The 23,712-nt window shown below is 38.0% G+C and overlaps 1 protein-coding gene and 1 long non-coding RNA gene across 2 annotated transcripts in view; one reads left to right on the top strand and one right to left on the bottom strand.

Annotated features, from left to right (window-relative positions):
* Positions 1 to 14,829, top strand: part of LOC132124722 (chondroitin sulfate proteoglycan 4-like) — a 53,749-nt gene extending 38,920 nt beyond the window's left edge. Inside the window, exons 5-10 of the mRNA XM_059535874.1 lie at positions 6,179 to 6,355; positions 8,303 to 8,501; positions 9,311 to 9,442; positions 9,693 to 9,850; positions 10,485 to 10,668; positions 11,108 to 14,829. Of these exons, the coding sequence (XP_059391857.1) occupies positions 6,179 to 6,355; positions 8,303 to 8,501; positions 9,311 to 9,442; positions 9,693 to 9,850; positions 10,485 to 10,668; positions 11,108 to 12,909 (2,652 nt within the window). The 3' untranslated portion in view covers positions 12,910 to 14,829. The remainder of the gene's footprint in view (positions 1 to 6,178; positions 6,356 to 8,302; positions 8,502 to 9,310; positions 9,443 to 9,692; positions 9,851 to 10,484; positions 10,669 to 11,107) is intronic.
* A 926-nt stretch (positions 14,830 to 15,755) lies between these two features.
* Positions 15,756 to 18,901, bottom strand: LOC132124723 (uncharacterized). Its single transcript, XR_009426798.1, has 2 exons — positions 18,802 to 18,901; positions 15,756 to 16,352 (listed from the first exon to the last, which is right to left on the bottom strand). It is a non-coding gene; the product is annotated as an uncharacterized LOC132124723 (long non-coding RNA).
* Positions 18,902 to 23,712: the final 4,811 nt, after the last annotated feature.

Here is a 23,712-nt window from a genome sequence, read left to right as displayed (position 1 = left end):
AGCAGTGTAGAGAGCTGTGTTGATGGCATCATCAGTTGACCTGTAATCTCTGTATGTATACTGATGTTGATCCAGGGTGGAAGGAAGTGATGATGTAATGTGTCTGAGTACCAGCCTCTCGAAACACTTCATCACAGTGGAAGTGAGAGTCACAGTTCTGTAATCATTAAGATTGCTGAAAACTGTTTTCTTGGGATGGTCACAATGGTGGCAGACTTGAGAAAGTTGGGGACAGTGCATGCTGACAAGGAGAGGTTGAAGATGTTACAGAAAACCTCTGCCAACTGATCTGCGCAATCTCAGAGTGCCCTTCCAGGAATGCCGTCTGAACAGGCCATCTTTCTGGAATTGACACTACAGAGCACTTTTCTGACCCCTGCTGTACTTATAGAAGGTGCCAGGCTGTCAGTGGTGTGTAACAGCACCTACTCAGTCTCATGGAGGAATTGGGATAGACTTGGATGGAGTCTAGCTCGGAGCATGATGCTCCGCTCTTTAACAGAACATCTCGAATATATGTATAGTTTCTGATCGACAGACAGGCACACAGAACAAACAAAAAAAACCAAAATGTTTCTGAGCCATAAAGACAAATTTTATGGTCCTGTACTGTCCTTTTTGGAGCTTGAAAGCCACTGGTCACAATATGCTTTCATTTTTCGCTCAAGCGTTTTGGAAATGGTTGTGAGTTTCACAGGAGGAAGAAAGTCATGACATGAGGGTGAGCAGATGATGACAGAATTTTCATTTTTTGAGTAGACTGTTCTCATTTATTGAGGAAACAGTGGAAACAACTAATGATGCCTTAATTACAGGCTTGTTTGTTTTGTTTGTTTGTACTTTATGTCTGCAATGAGAGTTAATTCTTCTCACGATAAAAGAGCTGTACTGGAACCAGAGGAGCTGTCATTGGCTTTAATTAAAAGGGCGAACAACCTCATGTAATGGTTTCTCAGAGACTACCAGGATCCCTGTGTAGCATTTTGCCATATCACTGAGGAACAGTCAGGCATAAAATAGCATTTTCTGCATCTTAATTACAAGCCGTTCACAGAATAACAGCTATTGAGGCGGACCTTGATCACGCCTGTCTGATGCTCGCTGTGTTTTAGAGGCTCAAGGACACAATTTCTCTTTCTTCCACTGTCTTTTAAGATTTATCTAGCTCTCTTTGTTTCCAGCAGGCCCCCCAAAACTACTTCGTATTATGATATCTAGTGGAGAGACCCAGAGGTCTTCTAGTGGAAAGAATGAGCAGGGAAAGACTGGCAGTAGAATGAGTATTCTGTTGTTTGAGAGTGGTTAGACATTGCTCTTACGACTGCTGTTTCAACTTGATGGAAATTCTGACTTGCGCTTCCCTGCAGCCATGGGCCAGAATAAACTAGCCCATATATCCCACAAATAAAGCATTTACACCGCGACACCAGGCGTGCAACACTGAGAACAGAGATCAGTTTAACTCGGGAGCGATTCAGCCAGAACAGATTTACTTCCCAGGTTATTTTCAACTTCAGGCTCAATTTCTGTGTTACCAAAACGGAATTGCAAAGTCTCAGTTTTCAAATAGTGTCAGTTTTATCTGGATATTCAAAATGTTACTCTTTAATGTAGCGTGTGAGAGATTAGCATCTTCACAACAAATTTACAGCAGTAAAATCTTCACAGAACATCAATAAAAATTTAAACATCAATAAACCATCTAGTACACAGTTTTTCTTGCTCAATTTGTTAGTCTTGTTTTCCAATAAAGTCTCTAAACATTCCTAAATTGAGCTAGATTTACTTGAGAAGCAAAATGACACAATAAATAAGGTCTTTTTCTGAAAGAAATATCACAGTTGAGTGACTTAATGCTTAAAATGAGAACGGATTTCTGCCAATGGCCTTGGAAAAATAAACTAGTTTTCCCTTTGAATTAAGTTGATCTTTTCTGGCCTCATCGATAGATTTTTTTGTTGTTTTTGCTATAAACTCACTTAATTGTAAAGAATTTTTCTGAAAACAAAATGTAACATGTTAAGTAATTTTGCATATCAAGTAATGTTTAAATATTTGTACTGGAAAACAAGACAAATACCAAGAGTAAGAAATTATTGTATGTATGCATGTATTTATTTATTTATTTATTTAAATTTTTGCAGTGTATATAGCTAACATCAGGTTTACCAGCTGTTTATCTCTTAATTTTGTCAGATAATTTGTAAAAAAAAATTAAATAAATAATAATAATAATAATAATTTAAAAAATATATTTTTTTAGAGGTCATTTTTCCAAGATACGGTTTTCAGTATTTCTAATATTTAATCTCATCAATGTTTTTGAGTATGAATGTACATTTATTATACCTAAATAATTTGAAAGCTGAGACTTTGCTATTTTCTGTCAAAAACTAAGCGACTCAAAATGACAAAGCAGGTCGCATATGCTTTTGGTGTTATTGAAAACGGCGGCGTTGACATTTTGAAGGTCTGAAGTTCGAAATAACATTGAAAATTCCTTTCAGCGATTGAGACGCAGCAGGACTTGAGTGATGTTAGATTGACAGATATCATATGCAATGAACACAGCTCTCAGATCAGACAGAGAAGGGAAGATTGAGAGAGAGGGAGATCACAGATGGAGGATAGATTGAAGAAGTTCAGTATCAGTGTCTTGTGGCTTTAGCCCAGCTGTCAGAATAACTTCATTGTTTGTAGCCACTCCACACTTCATCTTAATACACGACGTCTTAACCACTCTGGCGCTCGCTGTCCTGTGCTACGTTTCCCTTCTTCAGTTATGCAATGCTTTCTGAAACACAACTAATATGTTCCATATGGAAAAAAACTACTGCGCAGGAAAGGAACCAAGGCGGAATTGTTCCTAAATTAAAGACGTATGCGTCATGCTCATTACTGAGCTGAATGTGCCGTTTCACTATTCTGTGTTGTGGAGTCAGAAGTGGGTTTGTATACTGCCGGTCACCGCTGCCACACCAGGGGACAGATTGTAATGATAGCTTACGGTGCAGCATAGTGGCAAACATTCACAATGCACTGAGATGAAAACATCTCAAAACAACTTACAGGCTTCAAAAAGAAAGAGAGAGAACGGATATTAGCATGTCATGACGAAACAATCTGGAATACATTTCTCCTCTGCTACAACAATTGACATCTTATGTAGATAGTCGCCAACAGTTATCGATTTCATAACAAATGTAGACTAAACAACAGCAGAATAATGTGAAGCAGCTTTGGCGTTTTCCTTAGGACTTTGGACAAAGTGCCAAAGTTGCTTACTGTACAAAATCAAACTCATATTAACATAATTAATGGAATAATCACTCAAAAATTTAATGGAAATCATTTACTCACTCTCATGTCATCCCAAACTAGTCACGTTCTTTCTTTTGTGGAACTTAAAGGAGATATTTTGAAGTTGTATGTTGGTAACCAAAGTTTTGGTTCCCATTTACTTGCATTGTGTGTTTTGTTTATTAATGCTCCATGGAAACCAAAAACTTTTGGTTATAACATCTTTTCAGTTCCACAAAAGGGTTGGAACAACATGATGGACTTTTAATAATACAATAAATTATACCTACAGTATTAACATTATTCTTTTTCATTTTTTTATATTAGCATTACAAATGGTTTTGGGGAATGTCACAAACCTGTCCATAGACACGTTTCCACCGCAGGAACTTTACCCCGGAACTAGGGACTTTGGGCAGGTACTTGGTGTGTTTCCACCGCAGGAACCAGGAACTAAATAAAGAAGTTCCGGGTAAAAATTTCACCCAAAAAAAGTCCCTGCTTGCGAGGTCATGTTAACATTTGGGAGCCAATGTGGCTAGCTTCTATCAAGTGATAGACGAATTTGCTGCTAAAATGCAAGTAGAGTTTAAATCAACTCAAGTCATTTAACGTCAACAAATAAAAAAAATGTAAATCATTGGCATGCACACTTTAAAACAATGGACTGTGGCTCATACTGGCAGACTGAGATGTTTCTCTTGTTCCTTCGTTTCCTGCCCTTTTTTTTTACCTGTATTATCAATAAAAATGGCAAAAAGGTCAGAGATTCTCAGCCATTAGCATGTTAGCTCAAACATTTGACCATACTTGGAAAACTGAGGTCTTCTGTGAACAGTCGCAAACAGTATCGATTTCCTGGCAAACACAACGATTTACTGACTAAGCAGCAGAAAAGAAATGAAGCTCACATTTTCCCTACAAAAGCTTCTGTTCTCTCAGAGCTTGCGACATAACAGTTAGCATACATGCTGTGACACATTAAGCCACATACTGAAAAAATGACTTCTAAGTTAATCGGCCTTTTTACTTGTTTTCAAGTCGAAATATCTAGAAAAACCTTAAAACAAGATACAGTTTACTCGAGAGTTCATATATACAGTATACTAGAAATATGATAGATGGATGATGGACGGACGGACGGACAGATAGACGTCCTCAAAACTAATGTTACAATGATACTAATAGAAAACATTTTCATGAAAATGTTTTGCAGGTTGGATTTCGTGCATGGTTAATAGGATTTGAATCCAGCTTGTCATATTCTTCACATGGTTGTCTGCCCTCTGTCTCCTTTAAATGCTTCTTATAAAAAAAAAAAAATGTTAAAAAGGCCAAAAATAAACTTAGATTCTTACAAAAAAAAAAAAAAACATTTCACCTTGATTTCAAATGACAACTTCCATAAACACCCGCCATAAGTTATCGATTTCCTGACAAATATGCAGACTTGAATGATGTCAGAAAGAGGAGAGGCACAGCTTTTCTCAAAACAATTTCTAAAAATTCTGTTAGCATAAGCTTGGGCTTAGCGGTTAGCACACAGCTCTAGGAGCTTGGTGCTCATACTAATGAAAATAAGCCCAACAAATTAAATGCCAGTTAGATTTTTTGTTTTCTGAAGAAAATGTGAGGGCCTTTGGTCAATGCTAAAATTTGTACTGTGTGCAATGATCTGATCATCTGGAGCCTGTTCAAATCTGTATAGCATATGTTACATAGCAGACGTCTGACCTCCTGCGCCGGACACACTAACATAGTTTAGTTTCACATGACGCACTCGCAGCTGTGGGGCTTCCTAGAGTTTGCTTTATGTTTGTTTGACTAAATCTGCACTTTGTTTAAAAAGTGCATCTGACCACCCACGTCAAATTCAGTTTTAGTGTGACGGATGTACATTTAATTGTGAAGGGTAACAGACTGAGAAATGGCTTGTTTGGAAGAACAGCTTCACTATTCACAACCATGTTAATCTTAGAAATAAAAAAACGTTGTAGATGTGGCGTAGTGGTTAGAGCACATGTTCAGACATACGTTTGTGTCTGACTTGTGATAATCTGTCATGGTTATTGCAATTCGAATACATTTTAAGTATAAGTTTCCTCCATCATTTTCTGTCATTTCTCTATTCTATCTAATTTGGTGTTCTCAGTAAAAAATCATCAGCCTTTTAAAAATTGCTTGTAAATGTAAATGCTGTATTATCAGCAATATTGGATTTTTCCTTTTTGTCAATTGTTTTTATTTTTTTAATTGGGACAGGTTTTGTATTTCTTTTTGGAAATTATCGATCAAAGGCCTCTGAACTTAGGCACCTCAGTTTTTTGAGTAAAAAAAAACATTATTTGTGGATAATTATGACAATATTTGCTCAAAAACTGAGATGCATAGGCTTAGATCAATAAGGCTTATGATCAATCAGTTTCCAAAAGAAATACAAAACCTGTGCTAATTGAAAGAAAACAATCTGATATAAAGGTAATAATATAGCTCCTCCAAAATAATGTAGCTTCTCCAAAATCCTCTCCAGGTCAAATTGACCATAACACAACAGGAGGGTTATACTATACATAAAAAGTGCCAAAAATACAGTAAGATTCTGATTAGCAACAAGAAACAATCCTGAAAACAGGAACTATGGTTCTCATGGTAGTTTTTGTATATTTATTTCATCGTGTCGTAGGGAAACTGCATCTGCAGGAAATTTTTAATGTCTTGTCACTTGAAAAATGACAAAATAAAGCCGCTGTAAAACCAAAAATGCCCTAATGGTAAGATAAAGGATTAGGAGTGTGTGTGTGTGTGTGTGTGTGTGTGTGTGTGTGTGTGTGTGTGTGTGTGTGTGACAGGATTTTTGATGTCTGTTGTGTTTCCTCAGGTACAACAGGGACAGGTGTACTACATCCACGACAGCAGCGAGACCACAGAGGACAGTTTCACACTCATGGGGACTGCTTTTCACATCACCCGCCGGAGTGCGTCCCTGACCATCGGCATCACAATCCTCCCTGTGAACGACGAGCCGCCCCGCCTCCAACACAACACCGGAATGGAGGTACACCGAGACCTTTTTCCCCGTTTTAAACATTAATGTAGCTTCTAGAACAGAGACATAGTCAGAAAATTCAGAGCGACTCCCTCCGCTGGAACACAGAGTGTCATTCAGTGCTTGCTCGATGTTGTCTGTGGTTTCTGGTCGCCGTGGAGACTCATATTTTTGGAAACCATGACGGTGGGAAGAATTCGGCTTCTGGGCTGAAGGGAAGGCCAACCAATCAGAGACGCCGCTTGACTCCCGCAAAATGTGAAATAATGATATGTGTGTTTTTCCACATGCGGATAGTTCCCCTTCTCGTGCGCGCGTGCCTTCTCTCTGTCTGTCTGTCTCTGTATTAGACATGCTTTAATCCAGGGACACCTCAATTTTCAATGGTTACTGATGATAATAACAGAGAAAGTCGAAAATTCAGGGCTGCTCTTTTCAAAATTGTAAACACGTTTTACCAGCACAGTATTTTAAACACACTTAGAATTAACGTGATTTCACTAGAAAGTGCCTGATTCATATTTTACCCTAAAGTCAAAAGTATCAAAAGGGGAACAATGTATTTAAATATGTAACAAGTATAATATTTATTAATTTATTAATAATTATATATAATAATTATGTGTGTGCATATATATATATATATATATATATATATATATATATATATATAGACAACATTTTTTAACAATTATACTTTTTCCAATTATACATTAGTTTTCTTTTTTTCATTCGCAGTTATGTATATTATTATTTATTAAATTATTACTGTATTATTGTGATATGAATAGAATTAGCTGCATAATGCAAAATATATAAATAATTCTAAAGACTGTAATGTGGCAAAACATTTCTTTATTGGAATTACAAACAAATACTACTATGGTATCTAGGAAATCATAATTTTCACATTACAGTAATGTGAATGAGCTCCGTTTTGCATTTCGTTGCAATTATTGTCACGATGCAAAAAATCGTTGTGTTCCCTAAATGGCTTTGTTTTACAATTTCATGTGCTTTTACTTTGACTTTGGCATGAAACATTAAACTTTTGTTAGATTCATCCACAAATACACAATCACTCGATTAATCAAACACACAGAGTAATATATCAGTTCTGGGCTCCCTTTGCTCTAATGTAGAGACCTTATAGAGACACACCAGTCTAATCAGAGAGAGGTTGCAGTTTCCCATCAAAGCAGACCTCTGCACAGCATGATGGGATTTGATTTGCCATGCAGTCTCTGATCCATGTTACATCTATTAAACATTGAGTATGAAGAAACCGCAATTTCCAGCCCAATTTAGGAGATATTTGTTTCATATGTTTCACTCGTTCTGTACTCTGGTCTAGTGCTACCATCTAGTGGATGCCCGTGGATATAGGACACAGGAAGTGATGAAAAGGTCTTTGACTAGTCACCAGGGGGCAGTACAGATAGCTATATGCTATGACTAATATTTGCCCTGGTAATGACACTGCATTGCCCCCCATTAAATAGCACTCATAGAAGGAAAGGAGATGATTTTACATGCACTTAAATCTTGAAGGTCACGTTATGTGGAAACTAGATTACTAAATGATAATGAGTTTGTAGACCTTTCTGTTCCAGGGCACTACGCCATGTACTCAATTCCAGTTTTTTCCCTCTGCCTCTCAAGAGAGCAGTAGATGGAGGCAGTGAAAGCGTTCAGGAACAGATAAATGGGTGTTGATGTGTGGTGCTCACATGGCAGCCCTGCACTCTCCCAGCTGAATTTCATCATTTAAGAATGTCTTTCAGCAACTTGTCCATTACACATCCATTAGAGCAACATCAGAGGAGACATAATTGCCTCTTTCACATCTCAACGACTCCAGACAGTTAGAAACCTCTGAATACAACAGTTTAGTTGTTCCATCTTGTTTATTGGTTTGTTTATCTCTATGTTTCTGTGTCTGCTCTCTCCTTCCAGCTTCTAGCTGGCGAGGAGTCTGAAATCACAGCCAATATGCTGAGCAGCGAAGATCTTGACACCCCTCCGGAGGAGCTGGTGTATACCATTGAGATGCACAGCAATGGGATTGTTGCCTTTAAAGTGTCCCCGGATGACAGCGTGGACAGTTTCACCCAGGCTCAAATTAATAACGGAGAGGTTTTATTCATTCATGAGGGTGGGTTGACATCGGTTTCTTTGAATTGAGTCCTTAAAAACCTTTATGATGAGGGACCAGAAAGTTGTTTTGGGGCATGTCAATCAGAACAGCCTAGCAACCACATGGAAAACACCTCATGTTAAAAGCCACTTTCAAAGCCCACCACAGCAATATACTAAAAACCTCCCAAATCTGCATAACAACATAGTAAAACTCAGTCAATATGTCTTCGCAACCATATAGCAACCAGCTAAAAACAACTTAAAATACCTCAGGACACCTGAGCAATCATATATATTAGCAGCATCTAAAAAACACCTTTAGCAACATGCCAAAACCCACTCAAAATACATTAGCAAATGCATAGCAACACGTTTAAACAACTCAGAACAACTTAGCAATCATACAGAGTAGCAGCGTCTGAAAAAAACTGTTCTGAACACCTTAGTAACATGCTAAAACCCACTTAAATGAGTCTTAGCATGTTAGCAAATGCCTAGCAAAAACAAAAAGTTGGAAAAAAATAAAATAAATACCCTACAATTATATCATAGTAGCTGCATAGTAACAACTAAAACCTAATCATTAAAAAACAACACAGCAGTCATATTCAGTAGCAACATGATTAAAAACAACACTTTAGCAACTACACAGGAACATGTTAAAAACAAACAACTCAGCAGCAGCATTCAAATTTTTTGATAAAAGTTCCCTCAAATAACATTTACTTTGATAAATCTAATGTGCTGCAAGAAGCCATTGAAGAACCCTTGTTTTAAGAATATAACATGATGTAGTGAATATGATGTGCTTGTGTCTGGTCTCAGGCTCAGAGTCTGGTGGGTTCAGCTTCACCGTGACTGATGGAGAACACACTTCACCTCTCCAACGCTTCACTGTCAAGGCAAGACAGCTCACCATCTCCATGGAAACGAAGGGAGAACTCATGGTCTTCCCAGGTGGGCTCCACACAAATCCAGATCCCTATCTTTCTCTTGGCCACATAAAATATCTTTATTGGCCCAGAGAGAAATTGTTCATAAATCTTCAAATGGGGGGGCCATTTTTCATTTTCCTCATCATGAACAGTCCAAAATCTTATCTGGAACAACTTTGTAGATGTCAATTATAGCCGCATGACAGTCGCTAAAACATGTTTCCATGAAGAAATCAGTAAAGTGATATTATTTGTTTGGTAATGCTTGTCAGGCACCAGGCAGGTGATCAGGGGAGTATTGCGGGCCATAACAAGTGAAGGCGGTGATGAAATCACATACTCACTAGTGAAACCTCCTCGCTTGGGACGAATAATCAAACCTAACCAGCGTGGACAGTTTGAGGAGATCACTAGATTCACACAGACTGAGGTAAATAATATGGTATTGTATATTTGTGAAAATGTACTTGCAGAGGAAACCAGTAACACATACAGGTACATTTTAGAAAGGTTAAGATTTTATCAGCGCAAGTAGTATTGGTATTAGTATTATTTTACAGAATAATTTTTTTTGTATAAAAACCCTTAAAATGAGCCTTCAGTAAAGCCTCTTCCATTGTAATGCCATCTTTGGCCACAAGAGGGCAACATATGTGCATTAAATTTAAATAATTTATAATAATTCATGCATTTAGCAGACGCTTTTATCCAAAGCGACTTACAGTGCATTCAGGCTAACAGTTTTTACCTAACATGTGTTCCCTGGGATTCGAACCCACAAACTTGAACACCTAACGCAATGCTCTACCACTTGAGCCACAGGAATTATTAGTGGTCAGTAGAGGGCAGCACTATTCTCTCATTGCATCCAGGCTTTTGCCTGATTTAAACTAAACTCATGAAATCTGTATTTCACATTTAGAATTTAGAATTCAAACTATATTCCTTATTTGCTGTTTTTACACTCTGGTGCTTCAACATCTGACCATTTGATCTGTTTTATGAAAAGCTGTATAGGCTGTGGCCAGTTATAAAAGGGTTTTTGATTCCTCTTGTGTGTTCAGTTGGATGCAGGTGCCATATATTATGAGCATCAGATGCCGGCCGAGCCCTTCTGGGTCCTGAAGGATTCTGTTGAGCTGGCCCTCAAATCGCCCCTAGCAACAGAGCTGCATCACAGCCTGCCAGTCACTGTGTCATACTACGCAGCCAATCAAAATGTGTCATCTCAGCTCTGGAAGAACAAAGGTAGCTACCAATTAAATAAAAAATTTTGGAGTAGGGGTTTGATTCAGGTGCTCTCTGTCAATTGAAACCAAAGTAAACAGAAGACTGATAATAACAGGCAAATGTGGTGGGAACTGAACACAATGCAGTCCACATTCAAACTTGCTTTTTCTGCATGAGCATTGTTACTCAATATGGTTGGAGCTTGAATGCCAAGGTTTCTCAAAACTGGCCCTGCACTGCAGAGTTTAGCTCAAAACCTAATCAGAGACCACCAAGCAATCTAATCAAGGTCTTCAGAGTTATTAGAAATTACAGGTAGGTCTGTTCGATCAAGGTTTGGCTAAACTCTACAGGGTAGCCCTCCAGGTCCCTGTTGTATGCTAATCTCTAGGACACAGGTCTAATAATTAAATGTAATTTAATTCCTTTCTTTTGGTGTTTTGTTAATGTGTTGCAGGTGTGTCTTTGGTGCAGGGTCAGTCTAAAGTGATTGACAGCTCTGTTTTGGATGCTTCTAACCTGCTGGCCAGTTTGCCGGAGCAGAAGCGGACAGGGCAGGACATTGTCTATGAAGTGCATCGGTTCCCCAATCATGGACGACTCACTCTCGGAGGGTCTGACCTGCCTCGTGATGCTCCCCGTTTCCTGCAGGATGACGTGGCACGTGGTGATCTAGAGTACAATCACGATGACTCTGGAGCATCTTCTGATAGCTTCTCTTTCCGGGTCCATCTGAACCCCAGTGGCCGCACTCCGCAAGTCCAGCCCGGTGCCGTGGTTCTGGAGGAGATCTTCCTGATCTCCATAAGACGGCGAGACTCAAACCCGCCAGAACTTGTAAGCTTGGACTTGCTCCTGGAAGCACTGCAGGGCTCCACGACCATCATCTCCAAAAACTACCTCAAAACAGTTGACCAGGACAGCACACCAGACGAGGTCCGATTTATCATCTCCAAGAGTCCAGCTAATGGATACGTCATCTACACAGACTCTGGAGATCGGATCAACCGGTTCAGCCAGGAAGACATCAACACTGGGCGGGTTGCTTTTGTTAGCGATGGAAGTCTGTCCGATGGTTTCATGGAATTTATAGTTTCTGACGGGAAACACCAAACAGACCCATACACGCTGCATATCGGAATCCTAGCCAAGTCTCTTATACTGAAAAAAGCTCCAGAGATCCACGTAAGGCAGGGAGATGACGAGACGCTAATCACAGAGGATATGCTGAGCACCTCCACTGGGGGTCCTGTTGAGGAAGATGTACTCTACAAGATTACCAATGTCCCAAAATATGCAGCTGTAATGGTGGACAGACAGCCCACATCGGCTTTCACGCAAAAGCAGATCAAACAAGGAAGAGTGAGTGTCCGTTTCATTAAGTCCACCTCACCGAGAGATAGCGTGGCCTTTATGGCCCGAAGCAGGGCGGCAAATGTGTCCTCTGTTCTCAACATTACTGTGAAACCACTGGCAAAGTTAGCCCAGAATCCCCTGCTCCCCAGAGGTGCTACTGTACTCGTAGACAGAAAGTTGCTGGACGCTACACCTCTGGCCAACAAGACCAGAACATCTCCAACTTTCAGCATTATCCAGCAACCTCAAGGAGCTCGGTTCGTCAAGAGGGGTGAGCAAGAAAATGGCCAAAATGTGAGTTCCTTTACCCAACGAGAACTGGATGAAGGTTGGATAACTCTGGAGATCTTAAACACAACTGGGGGTCAAAACACTGGAGGTCAAGGTCAAGATGAAGCACGCTTTCTCCTAAAAGCACACGGCGTTCCTCCTGCAGAGTGCATCTTGCCCTTCCATGTGGTCCCTTATGACCCTTCTAGAGTTTATGGTGCTACACTGCTCAAAGTGCCACCGGTGTTCGTCAAGAGCGATCCAGGTCAAGCCGAGCCCAGGTGGAGAGATGGTGATGTGGCTTCTGGCAGCACTACAGCGACTCCTGTGGTGTCTAGACGAAATACTCTGTGGGCCATCCTTATTCCCATTCTCGTCATCCTCCTACTCGTGCTCCTGGCTGCAATGCTGGCCTACTACTTGGTACGTCGCAACAAGACTGGGAAGCACAACGTCCAAACAGTGGCAGCAAAGCCGAAGAATGGAGAAGTGAGTCAGGAGACTTTTAGGAAAACCGATCCTGCGAACAACATCCCCATGTCAAACATGGACTCCAAAGGGGCGGATCCTGAGTTAATACAGCACTGTCGGACAACAAACCCAGCACTGAAGAAGAACCAGTACTGGGTTTGAGATGGGGAGGCGACCGGACACTTGTGTTTTCAAGGCCTTGAATCATTCCAGTCAGTGTTATACAATTTTCTTACCATTATTGATGTTTCAGAATTGAATTCCAGCACATATCTGAGTTTTGGGTTTCTTAGATGGCACAGCCAGATCTGTGTGTGTGCTGATGTTCTAATACTCACATGGTAATTTCTCAACTGAGGTGGAATTAACCAACTTTTAAGGTACTTTTGGACAAGAACATAACATGTTATGTTTGAACAATCCTTCTTATGTATGTTTAGGCAGTAACTTACTAAGATCTTATTTTTAGTGTTATTTACGTTTATGTTTGTTGCTTTTAAACACCAATCAATATATGTGCCATTTTCCCAACAGCCTGTTTTCTTTTGTGATGCATTGTGTAATTTAAAATTGTGCTGCCAATTTGGCACCTTTGTGATGGCTTGTTTAAAGGAATATGCTGAGTTCAATACAAGTTAAGCTCTGTCAACAGCATCTGTTACATCATGTTAATTACCTGAGAAAATATCAAAATAGCTTGCACTTACAGTGGAAGTCATTGCTCCTTTAAAATACACACAGAAATATAGCCACACGACTTCAATTTTCTAAATTACCAACTGTCTTTGAATGACTTACTAGCCTTGTCTGTGAAAAGTTATCCAACTTCAACCAATTATGGCCACATAAAGTCAGTAAACTCTACTCCTAAATCCATCCACCTAGAAAAGTAGTCCCATTGCAAAAGGTATTATTTATTTTAGACCAGCTTTTCCAAACCTATTCCTTGAGGCACACCAACAGTACACATTTTTTATGTCCAGGATCTATTTCAAGTTGTGGAGTTTCTACTAATGATATCATGAATTGATCATGAATGAATTTGGTGTGTTTGACTAGATAGAGTTTGAAAATTAGGTTTGGTAGTTAATAAAAACGCTTTAACAAACATTCAACCAACAACTTTGCAATATATTACCCTATAGATTCACCGCAAGTGCTTGTTAATAACGTATTTTCTTGTGGTAATTGACAGCATAACAGTCATAGAATTATTAAGTTGAAAATATGCTTTGATTTTGTGTTATTAATGTGCATGATGTAAATTTCAACCATAGATGGGCTATTGTAAAGAATGGTTAAAAAAATGTGGAAAATGCAAGAAAAAACTACAGATGTTGAAGGTGGAAACAACAAAGTGGATTTGTAAGAAAACTGAAGGTACCTGTGTTTGTACAACTTGTTCGAAAAAGTATAACAATATATTTTGGCCAATTATTGTTTTGTACAGAACTGGGATAAGTTACAAAGCAACAGTATTATGGTCAATGGAGTATAAATAGAAAAGTGTAGTACAATTGAATGTGTGTGAGATGTAACAGAAGTTGGAAAAATTATACATACTCTGCTTCAGTTTGGTCAGATTATGGTGCTAGTGTCGCTTTAAAAATCGTATTATGCCTGCTCAAAAAGAGTAATCTCACAGCCATGCCATGTATAGCTACTTCTCAGTCTTGACACATAAACAATGCTGAGATTTAATCGTTTGAGACTGTAAATGAGACTTCATGTTTACTAATCATCATATCACTCGTGTGAAAGTAGAACGAACAGCCTTACTGAATGCTTTTAGTTATTTTTCTATAAATCTATCTTTTCTACTCTGTTTGTTGTATGTGTTTCGTCCGTAAAAGCTTTCATCCACTGCACTGATTACAGGCACTGAAGAACTCTAATGTTTTCTCCTTCAGAACTGCAGCCACGGACAGGAAGTGAGTCAGCAGTGGCTGTAATCACGCTGTGTCCTGATTGGCTGCGGGGAAGATATGAGGTCATTATTCCTCAGACTGCAGCGTCTATTTTCCAGAGCTGCTTCTGAGCTCAGTTCACAACTTTTGTTTTAGGTTTAAAAAGACAGACAATTATACAGAGCACATGCATTAAAAAAAAACTACTTTTTTTAGTTTACTACAAAACTCTGCTGTCTGAGAAATATAGTTCTGCAATGTTTGAAATAAAGAAACTGAAATTCAGCTATAGTCCACCAAAAATAAAAAATTCTGTCATAAGTTTACTCAACCTTACATTATGTCGTTAAAAACCTCTATGACTTTCTTTCTTCCATAGTTTGTGTCACTGAAATTTAAATAATATATTTTATGATACTTTTTGGGTTTGCTAGTCACTGTTGTATGGAAACAGTAACCTGGACATTTTTCTAAATGCCTTTTTTCATGTGGGTTCCACGGATGATAGAAAGTCATACAGGATTGGATCGTCCTAAACATTCTTAAAAATTGTTTATAGAAAGATTTCCATTTGTCACTGGTTCTCTCTGAATTGCAGTTAATCATTTGGGCTGTCATCGGCTGAACTGTATAATAAGATGTTTTAATGGTTGTTTGGCTTTTCTTATCTTAAAACAGTGACGTTCCTTATAATCACATCATTCCAGAGTTTAATTATAAAGAGACATGATCAGTTCCCAAGGTACTGCATATGGAATTTATATCACTGTTGATCTTATTTTCCCTTGTCTTTATTAGCTAGTATTAACTGCATATCCTGGGGTTAGGATATCCCATCTGAGACCTCAGGACATTTGGATCTGTTTGTTTCTGCAGAGCAGAATTGAGATCACATGAAAACTCAGGACATCAAGGGTATTTGTTCTCTGGGTATTTATGGGAATATGCTGACCTTAAACCCAAAACCATGTGCAACCCTCTTCTTTTGTGTTTTTGAATTCTGTTTGCTTGTAAATGTATTCTGTCAGATCATAAAACCTGTCATACGAATCAAAATGCACTTTCCTCCAGCTCTTCAATAATTTCACTTGTGGGTGAGAGTTTTCATTTCCAGTATTTATTTTTTTAGCATCTATATTCGGTTTTGGTTTTGCTCTTTTAAAAAGTTTGTGAACATGCAATTCATTATGTCCCTATAGAAAAAAGTAATATGTCATGGTCCCAACAACAAAATAAAAAACAAAAAAGATTGCTTTCGTTTCTTGAATTACATTGTTTCTGTGTTACATAACATGTTAAAATGATCATATGTAATATTTTATATAAAATAAAGATACACTGAATAATTTATCTTATTAATAATTTTGGCCAGCAGATGGCGCAAGGGTGTCTATTAGTATTTCATGATCTCTCATTTGCGCTCATTCTTTCCTACCAGTGGCCTTTTCGCTTTCTTCGGACCTTCTTGGCTCTTTCTTCGGAATAAGACTCACTGTCAAATGCTCCACAGGCCTGTTACTATAGCTGACATGACTGTTTTCAGCATATTACTTTGGCACCTGCTACAGATCCTTTTAGTTTGCTCATTCGCTAACTAAAAGACTTTTGTTTTGAAGCGTCTCACCATACGAATCAGTCAAAACAGCTCAGCTCAACCAGCCAATCAGGTCGCGCTCCAAACACAGTCAACACGCCCATCTGAAAAAAATGAAAAATAAATATTAAATAAATTTGTAATTATGCTTTTATATATATATATATATATATATATATATATATATATATATATATAATGCAGGTGAATTGAATAGTTCTGGTTTCTGACTCAAGCAGAAACTAACAAGCAGGTTTTTTAGCAGCACCTGTTCTTAATTACACAGTTTAAATGTTGGAAGGATTAAAGGTTGTTGCAATGCATAATGAGTGGCATATTTGAGAAAGATAATCAACATAATTTAAATATACACTGCAAAGGCAAAAGTTTTTGCACATCCGCTTTTAATTAAGGGGTTTGGCTATTTCAGATACACTCTTTACTAGCAGGTTATAAATTTAAGTGTATGGTCACACAATCACCAAAGACAAAAGAATAGTGCTCTGCTCTGTATAAGAGGCAAGTTAATAAATGTGAAACTAATATGAAGTGTATGTTTATTATTATTATTATTGCTTAAAATATTGTAGGAAAATATGAGCCATTAAAAATGGATCTGAAAACTGAACTTATTTAAAAAATATATAATTATGGCAATAGATGCAGGTGCTTTGTTTGCTGCCTTTCACATTTTAAAATGCAGAAACTGGACAGATTTGCATAGAAATGCAGAAGGGCTTTGTGTTTTACCAAATAGATGTTAGTGTCCAAAAAATAGATGTTAGTGTCTAAAAAAAGAGAGAGGGGTCACCAGAGTTCATGCTTTCTCTCTCGTGGTTTCTCAGTGGTCAGATGTGTCAATGCTTTAGGGTGTGTTTGCAGAAAAATCACTGCACTTGACTTAAAAAAATACAGAATCATTATTGCAGTGTGGTTGCCTAGCTATAGTCTTATACATAGGGTTAAAATCAGTATCTGTACATATGCAAGCAGCAATTAACTAAGCAAATTTGCAGTTGATGTATTTCCTCGACCCAAAACATGTGTAGATCATATGAAAGGGCCCCTTCTGCTTCTGATCGTCCCGTCTGGGTGAAATGTGCCTCACAGTTCTGTTTTTTACATCCTACAACTGTGTAATGGTCAGATGTGTTTACGATGGTCTGATACACTAATTGGTTTAAAAAGGAGTTAAAGTTAAATGTTCTCCTGGCGAAAGCAGCCAGCAGGAAATATTTCGCGTAGTGCCCTAGTTAGAGTCCACATGTCTGGGTATGTGATTTGAGACTTGTCGTCACTGTCTCTGGGACTTTAGTTTCCATAGTGCTGCTCTCAGGGATGCTACAGAGAAGATATGCAGTCTGGGTAGACCGTTAGTTTGAGGAATGAGCTCTGGAAAGGTACTTAAACGGTCTCAACATAAAATGTAACATGAAGAACTTTTTTTTTTTACCTCAAAATCCCTCTACAGTGAAACATGGGTCTTCATAAGAAGAGTATTGTTGTGCAAACCACCCCTGAAGGAGCTTTATTTTTAAGGGCTCTCTAAACAAGGCATGTCTGTTGCCAGATAATGTTTTCTCTCTGTAATGTAAAGTTTATTTGCAGGTCAGATGTGTTTGTGTCTCACCCTGTCTTTCCTTGAACCTTGTGAACCAGAGACAGAGAGGAAGAATTTCTACAAAAAAAAAAACAATAACAACGACCTGAAGACGACGAGTCGCCACACATTCTGTCACAACAGGATCAGGCTATTCACTGTATCTCACTGTCTGTTTTCCCTATAATACGCCCAGTATTTTATCAGCAAATAACAGAGGCTCACTGGCAGCAATGTTATTGACTCGAACTGGAGGCAGGGTTTAAATAGAGCAATGGCCGCTCTGTTTCTGTGTTCTAGAGCATTAACTATTAAACGGTCCAACAATTTAATGCTCCTCTACTATTTGATAACCTGAATAAAATGTTATCTGCAATATCACTCATCTAAAATTGAATTGCTGTGATTCTTTAATATGAATACGTTCGTTTCAACATCATTCTTGAAATGTAAACATTTAAACAGTAGCTAGGTGTAGCCTTTTAAACATTTGTTTTCATGACGGATTTATTCAAAGTTTGACTCACATGACTGACTTTGCTGAATGCAGGCAGCGATCTGATGATGCCTGATATGAACTTGGGTTGCTAAATTAACTGAATGAATATATGAACATATATTCCATGATTGATAGGTCACAGCCTACCCATGACAAGATTTCACCGCACGTTACTGATTCAAACATACATTAAATAAAGAAAAGGTCACTAACAGGATAAGTAAGATTGAATATGTAACATCCAATATGTAACATATGAGCAGATATATTTGCAAAACACTCTTCTTATTTGTTTAGCTAACTATAACTGTGAACACTGAATGGCTTCCTGAGGTAAATGTCACGGTCTGTGACATACTGTTTACAAACTGTTTTACTGATGTCTTTCCGAGGTTAAAACACTGATTAAGCTATTACATGACACACAATACATGTACTGTTTCTTTCAGCTCACCTTTTGATGGTCATTCATGTTTATTTTCCCTTTAACTTGCAGTATTGAGGAAGAGATGGGTTCCTGTGCTCTCCGCGCTGCCGCTTTAAATGAGGTGTACAATCGGTCACGCATCATTTAATCGCGCCAAAACAACGTTTATTGTTTGAATTTCTGTATAGATTCGACAGAATTTGAAAGCTGTGACTTTGTTTCATATCAAAAGAAAGCTTTAAGCTTCTGGATTGCAGGCATCGTACAAATTATATTTGTTCAAGAATCAACAGAAAACAGCATAGACTAAAAGATGTTCATCGGAATAAAACCTGATTAAAACGATAAATTGATATTGACAACCACACAGCTGACACCTATTGTAGTTTATCTGTGTTTTTTGCCAGGACTAGAATAAAGCCATATAATATGGTTTCTTATCAATTCTAAGATAGATAGATAGATGTGTTCTAATCATACTTTTCTCTATACTCGCTTAGCTTTCCCTCACTGCTCTATATAGCTAATCTGCTTTTTAACATTAACATATATATAAATAAATAAAAAATAATAATAAAAAAACCTTAGTAAGGCTCTGCTCTATTTAGGCTCTGCCACTCTACATTACTGCTCTATAGTCTTAGATAATCTGCTTTAAATCCCTGCTAGTCCTAACTCTACATTTCTTTGTTTTCTATGACCTTAATACTTTTAAACTACTCTGCTTTTGTAACATTTCACCTCCATAATTGCTCTGTTCTATATTCTTACTTCTCTATAACCGTTCTGCTTTTCTTTACTTCTCTACTCAGCTGCTTTGCTTTATAATTGACCCGTTCCTTATCCTTTCAGCAAAATAACTATTCTGCTTTTTAACTTTGTTCCTCCAGATTCTTCCATTTTGAAACATCAGTGCTCGTCTAAATCACAAATTGCTCTTTTATGGTCTTCTCTATAACCACTCTGCTCTTTTAACCCTACTTATTAAATGCTCTAGGACTGCTCTGCTCAGCCTCGTTGCTCTAGAACTGCTGCTCTGTTCTAAACCTCTGTTATATGTCCTCACTTTTTGCATGTATCACCATTTCACTGTTGTATGATCTCACTGCTTGTTATGATCCCACTTCTCAATAATTTCACTGCTCTAGAATCTTACTGTACCATGATCTCATGGCTGAGGCATTAATGCAGATGTGAATAGCATGTATAGCTGTGTGTGCATAAGCGTCGTTCTTAGTGCCTATGACAGATTTCTCCACAGGCATGTGTGATTTTAGTGTGTAATGTTGTAGGAGGTTCCTCCATTCTCACGCAACCATCAAAAAAACAGGGAAATTTCTGACTGGATTTGATGAACAGATGTTTGATGCCTCAAATAAGACATGAAAAACTGAGAAAGAAACGGAGGAAATGGGACGTTTTGAGTTTGTTGTTTAAAAAGATTTGAAGACATGAGTGGAATGTAGGCTCAGTGTTCTGAGGAAGTGACTGTTGTCTTCTGGGAACTTTGTTTGGCTCAAAGGCAAGGGGGCGGAGTCAGGGGAAGGTCAGCACAATTAGGGGGTGTGGTCCTAACATTTCCTACTCATCTCTCTCTCTCTCTCTCTCTCTCTCTCTCTCTCTCTCTCTGTCTCTCTCTCTCTCTCTCTCTTAGCGCATGTCCGGGTGTTTGTTGAGCGGAGTGAGTGGTGTGGTGCGTGTGTGGTCTTTTTTTGTGCCCGCTGCGGCTTTAAAAGATATTTTCTCTCTTTTTTGTGTGTGTTTTTTGTTTGTTTGTTTTGTTTGTTGTGAAATTAGCAGAGAAGCTTAACTGAGCGCCTGCTTAAACCAGTCCTTTGCACTGGGAAGCATGGCGACTCAAGGGGTTAAGTTTCTTGATTCACTCACGCGGCACCACGGTGTGAAGGTGATGGCTGTGGGGAGTGTGGAGGAGTGTAGTGTAGCGGTCGGTGATGTAGTGGGTCATGAGTGTGTGTTAGCGGCGTCCAAAATGAATAACTCAATTGTTCTGTTCCTAAATACAGTAGAGAAAGCAAATGAAGTTGTTGGAAAGGGAATAAACATACGTGGTTTATTTACTCCAGTACTGCCTCTTTCTACTCCCGCTAAAAAAGTCACCATTTCAAATGTACCTCCCTTTATTAAAGATGAGATGTTGATGAAGGAATTGTCACGCTTTGGCAAACTGATTGCTCCCATAAAAAAGATCGCTATAGGATGCAAATCGGAGTTAGTGAAACATGTGGTGTCTTTTAGACGTTTCACGTATATGATTCTGAACGGAAATAGAACTGATCTTGACGTAAATTTTAAATTTAAAGTGGATGATTTTGATTACACCGTTTTTGTAACAACAGACACGATGAGGTGTTTTTCTTGCAAAAAGTCTGGTCACTTGATCCGCGAGTGCCCGGAAAACAGTGCTCATCACAGTGGGCAGAATGATGGTGAGAAAAGTAACGCTGAGCAGAATGAAGACGAGGAAGTTGCCAGTAGTTCCAATGTGCCGAATTCTAGTGGTCCAAAAATCGTGTCTGTAGAATTTTTTTTTTTGAATCTGAGCTAACTAGACAAAGCGTTGAATTTAATGAAGGAAACGCCAAAAAAATCTGAATTTGTAATCGATGAGAGTGTTGAAAGCAATAGTATTGATTGTGGAGAAGCTCTTGGTAACATACAAACAATGTAAGATCAGTTTTCTGATACTGAGTCACAAGTGGAGAGTGTAATTCAAAATGAGGACACATTAATGGATTTGGATCAGGTTGTTTTTAAAACACCTCTGAAGAGGGAAAAAAATGACAAGAGCATGATTCTGAAACAGGCTAGAAAGAACCAAGAAGAGAATAAAGTGGACAATGAAAGCAGTGAGAGTGAGTGCTCTGATTCCAGCGGCTCCGTTTGTTCTCAGTCCAATTGGTCATGTCTTGAATATGGAGTGGATAAGATCAAAAAATTCTTGAAAGTGACCAAAAATATGAGAGGAGTGAAAATTTATGAATATTTTCCAGATCTCAGAAGACTTCTGGAAAATATTAAGTGTTTAATGAGTGAAGGAAGATTTACAGATAAAGAAGTATATCGTTTAAAAAAAATTGTCACAAAAATTCAACTCCAATTGAATAATGATGATGAAATGGTATAGTATTTATGCCCTCATTGGATGTTTTGCTCTCTGTGCTGTAGTTTCTTTTTCATTTTTATTTATGAGTGACATTCGCATTGCATCTTTAAATATGAATGGGGTTAGAGATTGCAGAAAGAGAGCTCAGATATATGAAGTAGCGAATCAGAATAAAATAGATGTGCTGTTTTTACAGGAGACACATAGTGACGTGAAAATTGCTGTTGAATGGGCTAAAGAATGGGGCGGTCTTCTTTTTCTGAGTCATAATACTTCACTCAGTGGAGGAGTTGCAGTTCTGTTTAATAAAACTTTTGCTCCCTCATCTTGTTCAGTAGAGGAGGTTGTAAAAGGTAGATTCTTAAAGATAAAAGCTCAATTTGAGGATCATGTTTTTTTTTTATTTGTGTATATGCACCAACCTCCCAGTTAGAAAGAATGTTGTTTTTAGATCATTTAAATACAGTAATAGAAAAATGTGATAATGAAGAATTTTTGGTGGTGGGGGGAGATTTTAATTGTGTTGAAAGAAATATAGATAGGAATCATGTAGAACCACATATGGCTTCACGCCGGAAACTGATACAAATGATAGAAGGGAATGAGCTTTGTGATGTATGGAGAAATGCTAATAATGATGTTGAACAATACACATGGACGTATGTTCGTGAAAATGTGTTGTCAATGGCACGATTAGATAGATTTTATGTTTTCAAACATCATCTTAGTTTTTTGTAAATGGCTCAATTCTTCCAATTGGTTTCTCTGATCATAGTTTGGTTGTGTGTAGAATGATTGTTAGTTCTGTTAAAATAAGTAGTTATTATTGGCATTTTAATGTGACATTGTTGTCAGATTTACAGTTGAAAGATGTTTTTAGGTTTTATAGGGAGTCTTTAGAGAACAAAAACATCTTTTTTCCTCTTTACAGGAATGGTGGGACATTGGGAAAGTAAATATTAGGCAACTATGTCAACAATATACTCTTATGGTCACAAGTTTTTTTAACTCAGTCTATAAAGAAGTTAGAAGAGGAAATTATTGAAATTCAAGTTTTAATTCAAGAAACCGGAAATCAAGACCATTTAGATTCCCTTTTCATGAAAAGATCAGCTTTGTCTGAATTCTATAAAAGAAAGGCACAAGGGGCATTGGTCAGATCACGTTTCCAGGATGTAGAGCAGATGGATGTTCCATCAAAGTTTTTTTTTCGGACTAGAAAAAAAGAATGGTCAAAGACGGTATATTCAGAATTTAAGGTCTGAACCTGGGGTTCTGTTATCAGACCCAGTCGAAATAAGGAAAAGAACAGTAACATTTTATAAAAATCTTTATAGTTCTGATCATAGGATAGATTAGATCAAGAGGTTGATGGTTTCTTCTTTGAAGATCTGCCAAAATTATCAGAAAGTGCCAATGCAAAACTTAGTGAAGATATAACTTTAATTGAACTTTATGAAGCTCTCCAGAGTACGCAAAACGGGAGAGTTCCAGGGATAGATGGGATTCCTTTTGAATTCTATAAAGCATACTGGGGCATTATAGGAGAAGACTTGCTTGCAGTTGTTAGTGATAGTTTGGTCGGTGGTTTTTTACCACTTAGTAGTCGGAGAGCAGTTCTTACACTCCTCCCAAAGAAAGGAGATTTGAGTGATATTAAAAATTGGAGACCAGTGTCCTTACTGTGCTCCGACTACAAAATTTTGTCTAAAGTATTGGTGATTAGATTAGGGAAAGTTTTAGATGACATAATTAGTCCCGAACAATCCTACTGTGTGCCTGGAAGATCTATATTTGATAAAAAAAAAATTTAA

Source organism: Carassius carassius, chromosome 43, assembly GCF_963082965.1.
Source record: "Carassius carassius chromosome 43, fCarCar2.1, whole genome shotgun sequence".
Taxonomy (NCBI): domain Eukaryota; kingdom Metazoa; phylum Chordata; class Actinopteri; order Cypriniformes; family Cyprinidae; genus Carassius; species Carassius carassius.
Note: the sequence above shows the minus strand (reverse complement) of the source record. Positions and strands in the feature narration are given on the sequence as shown.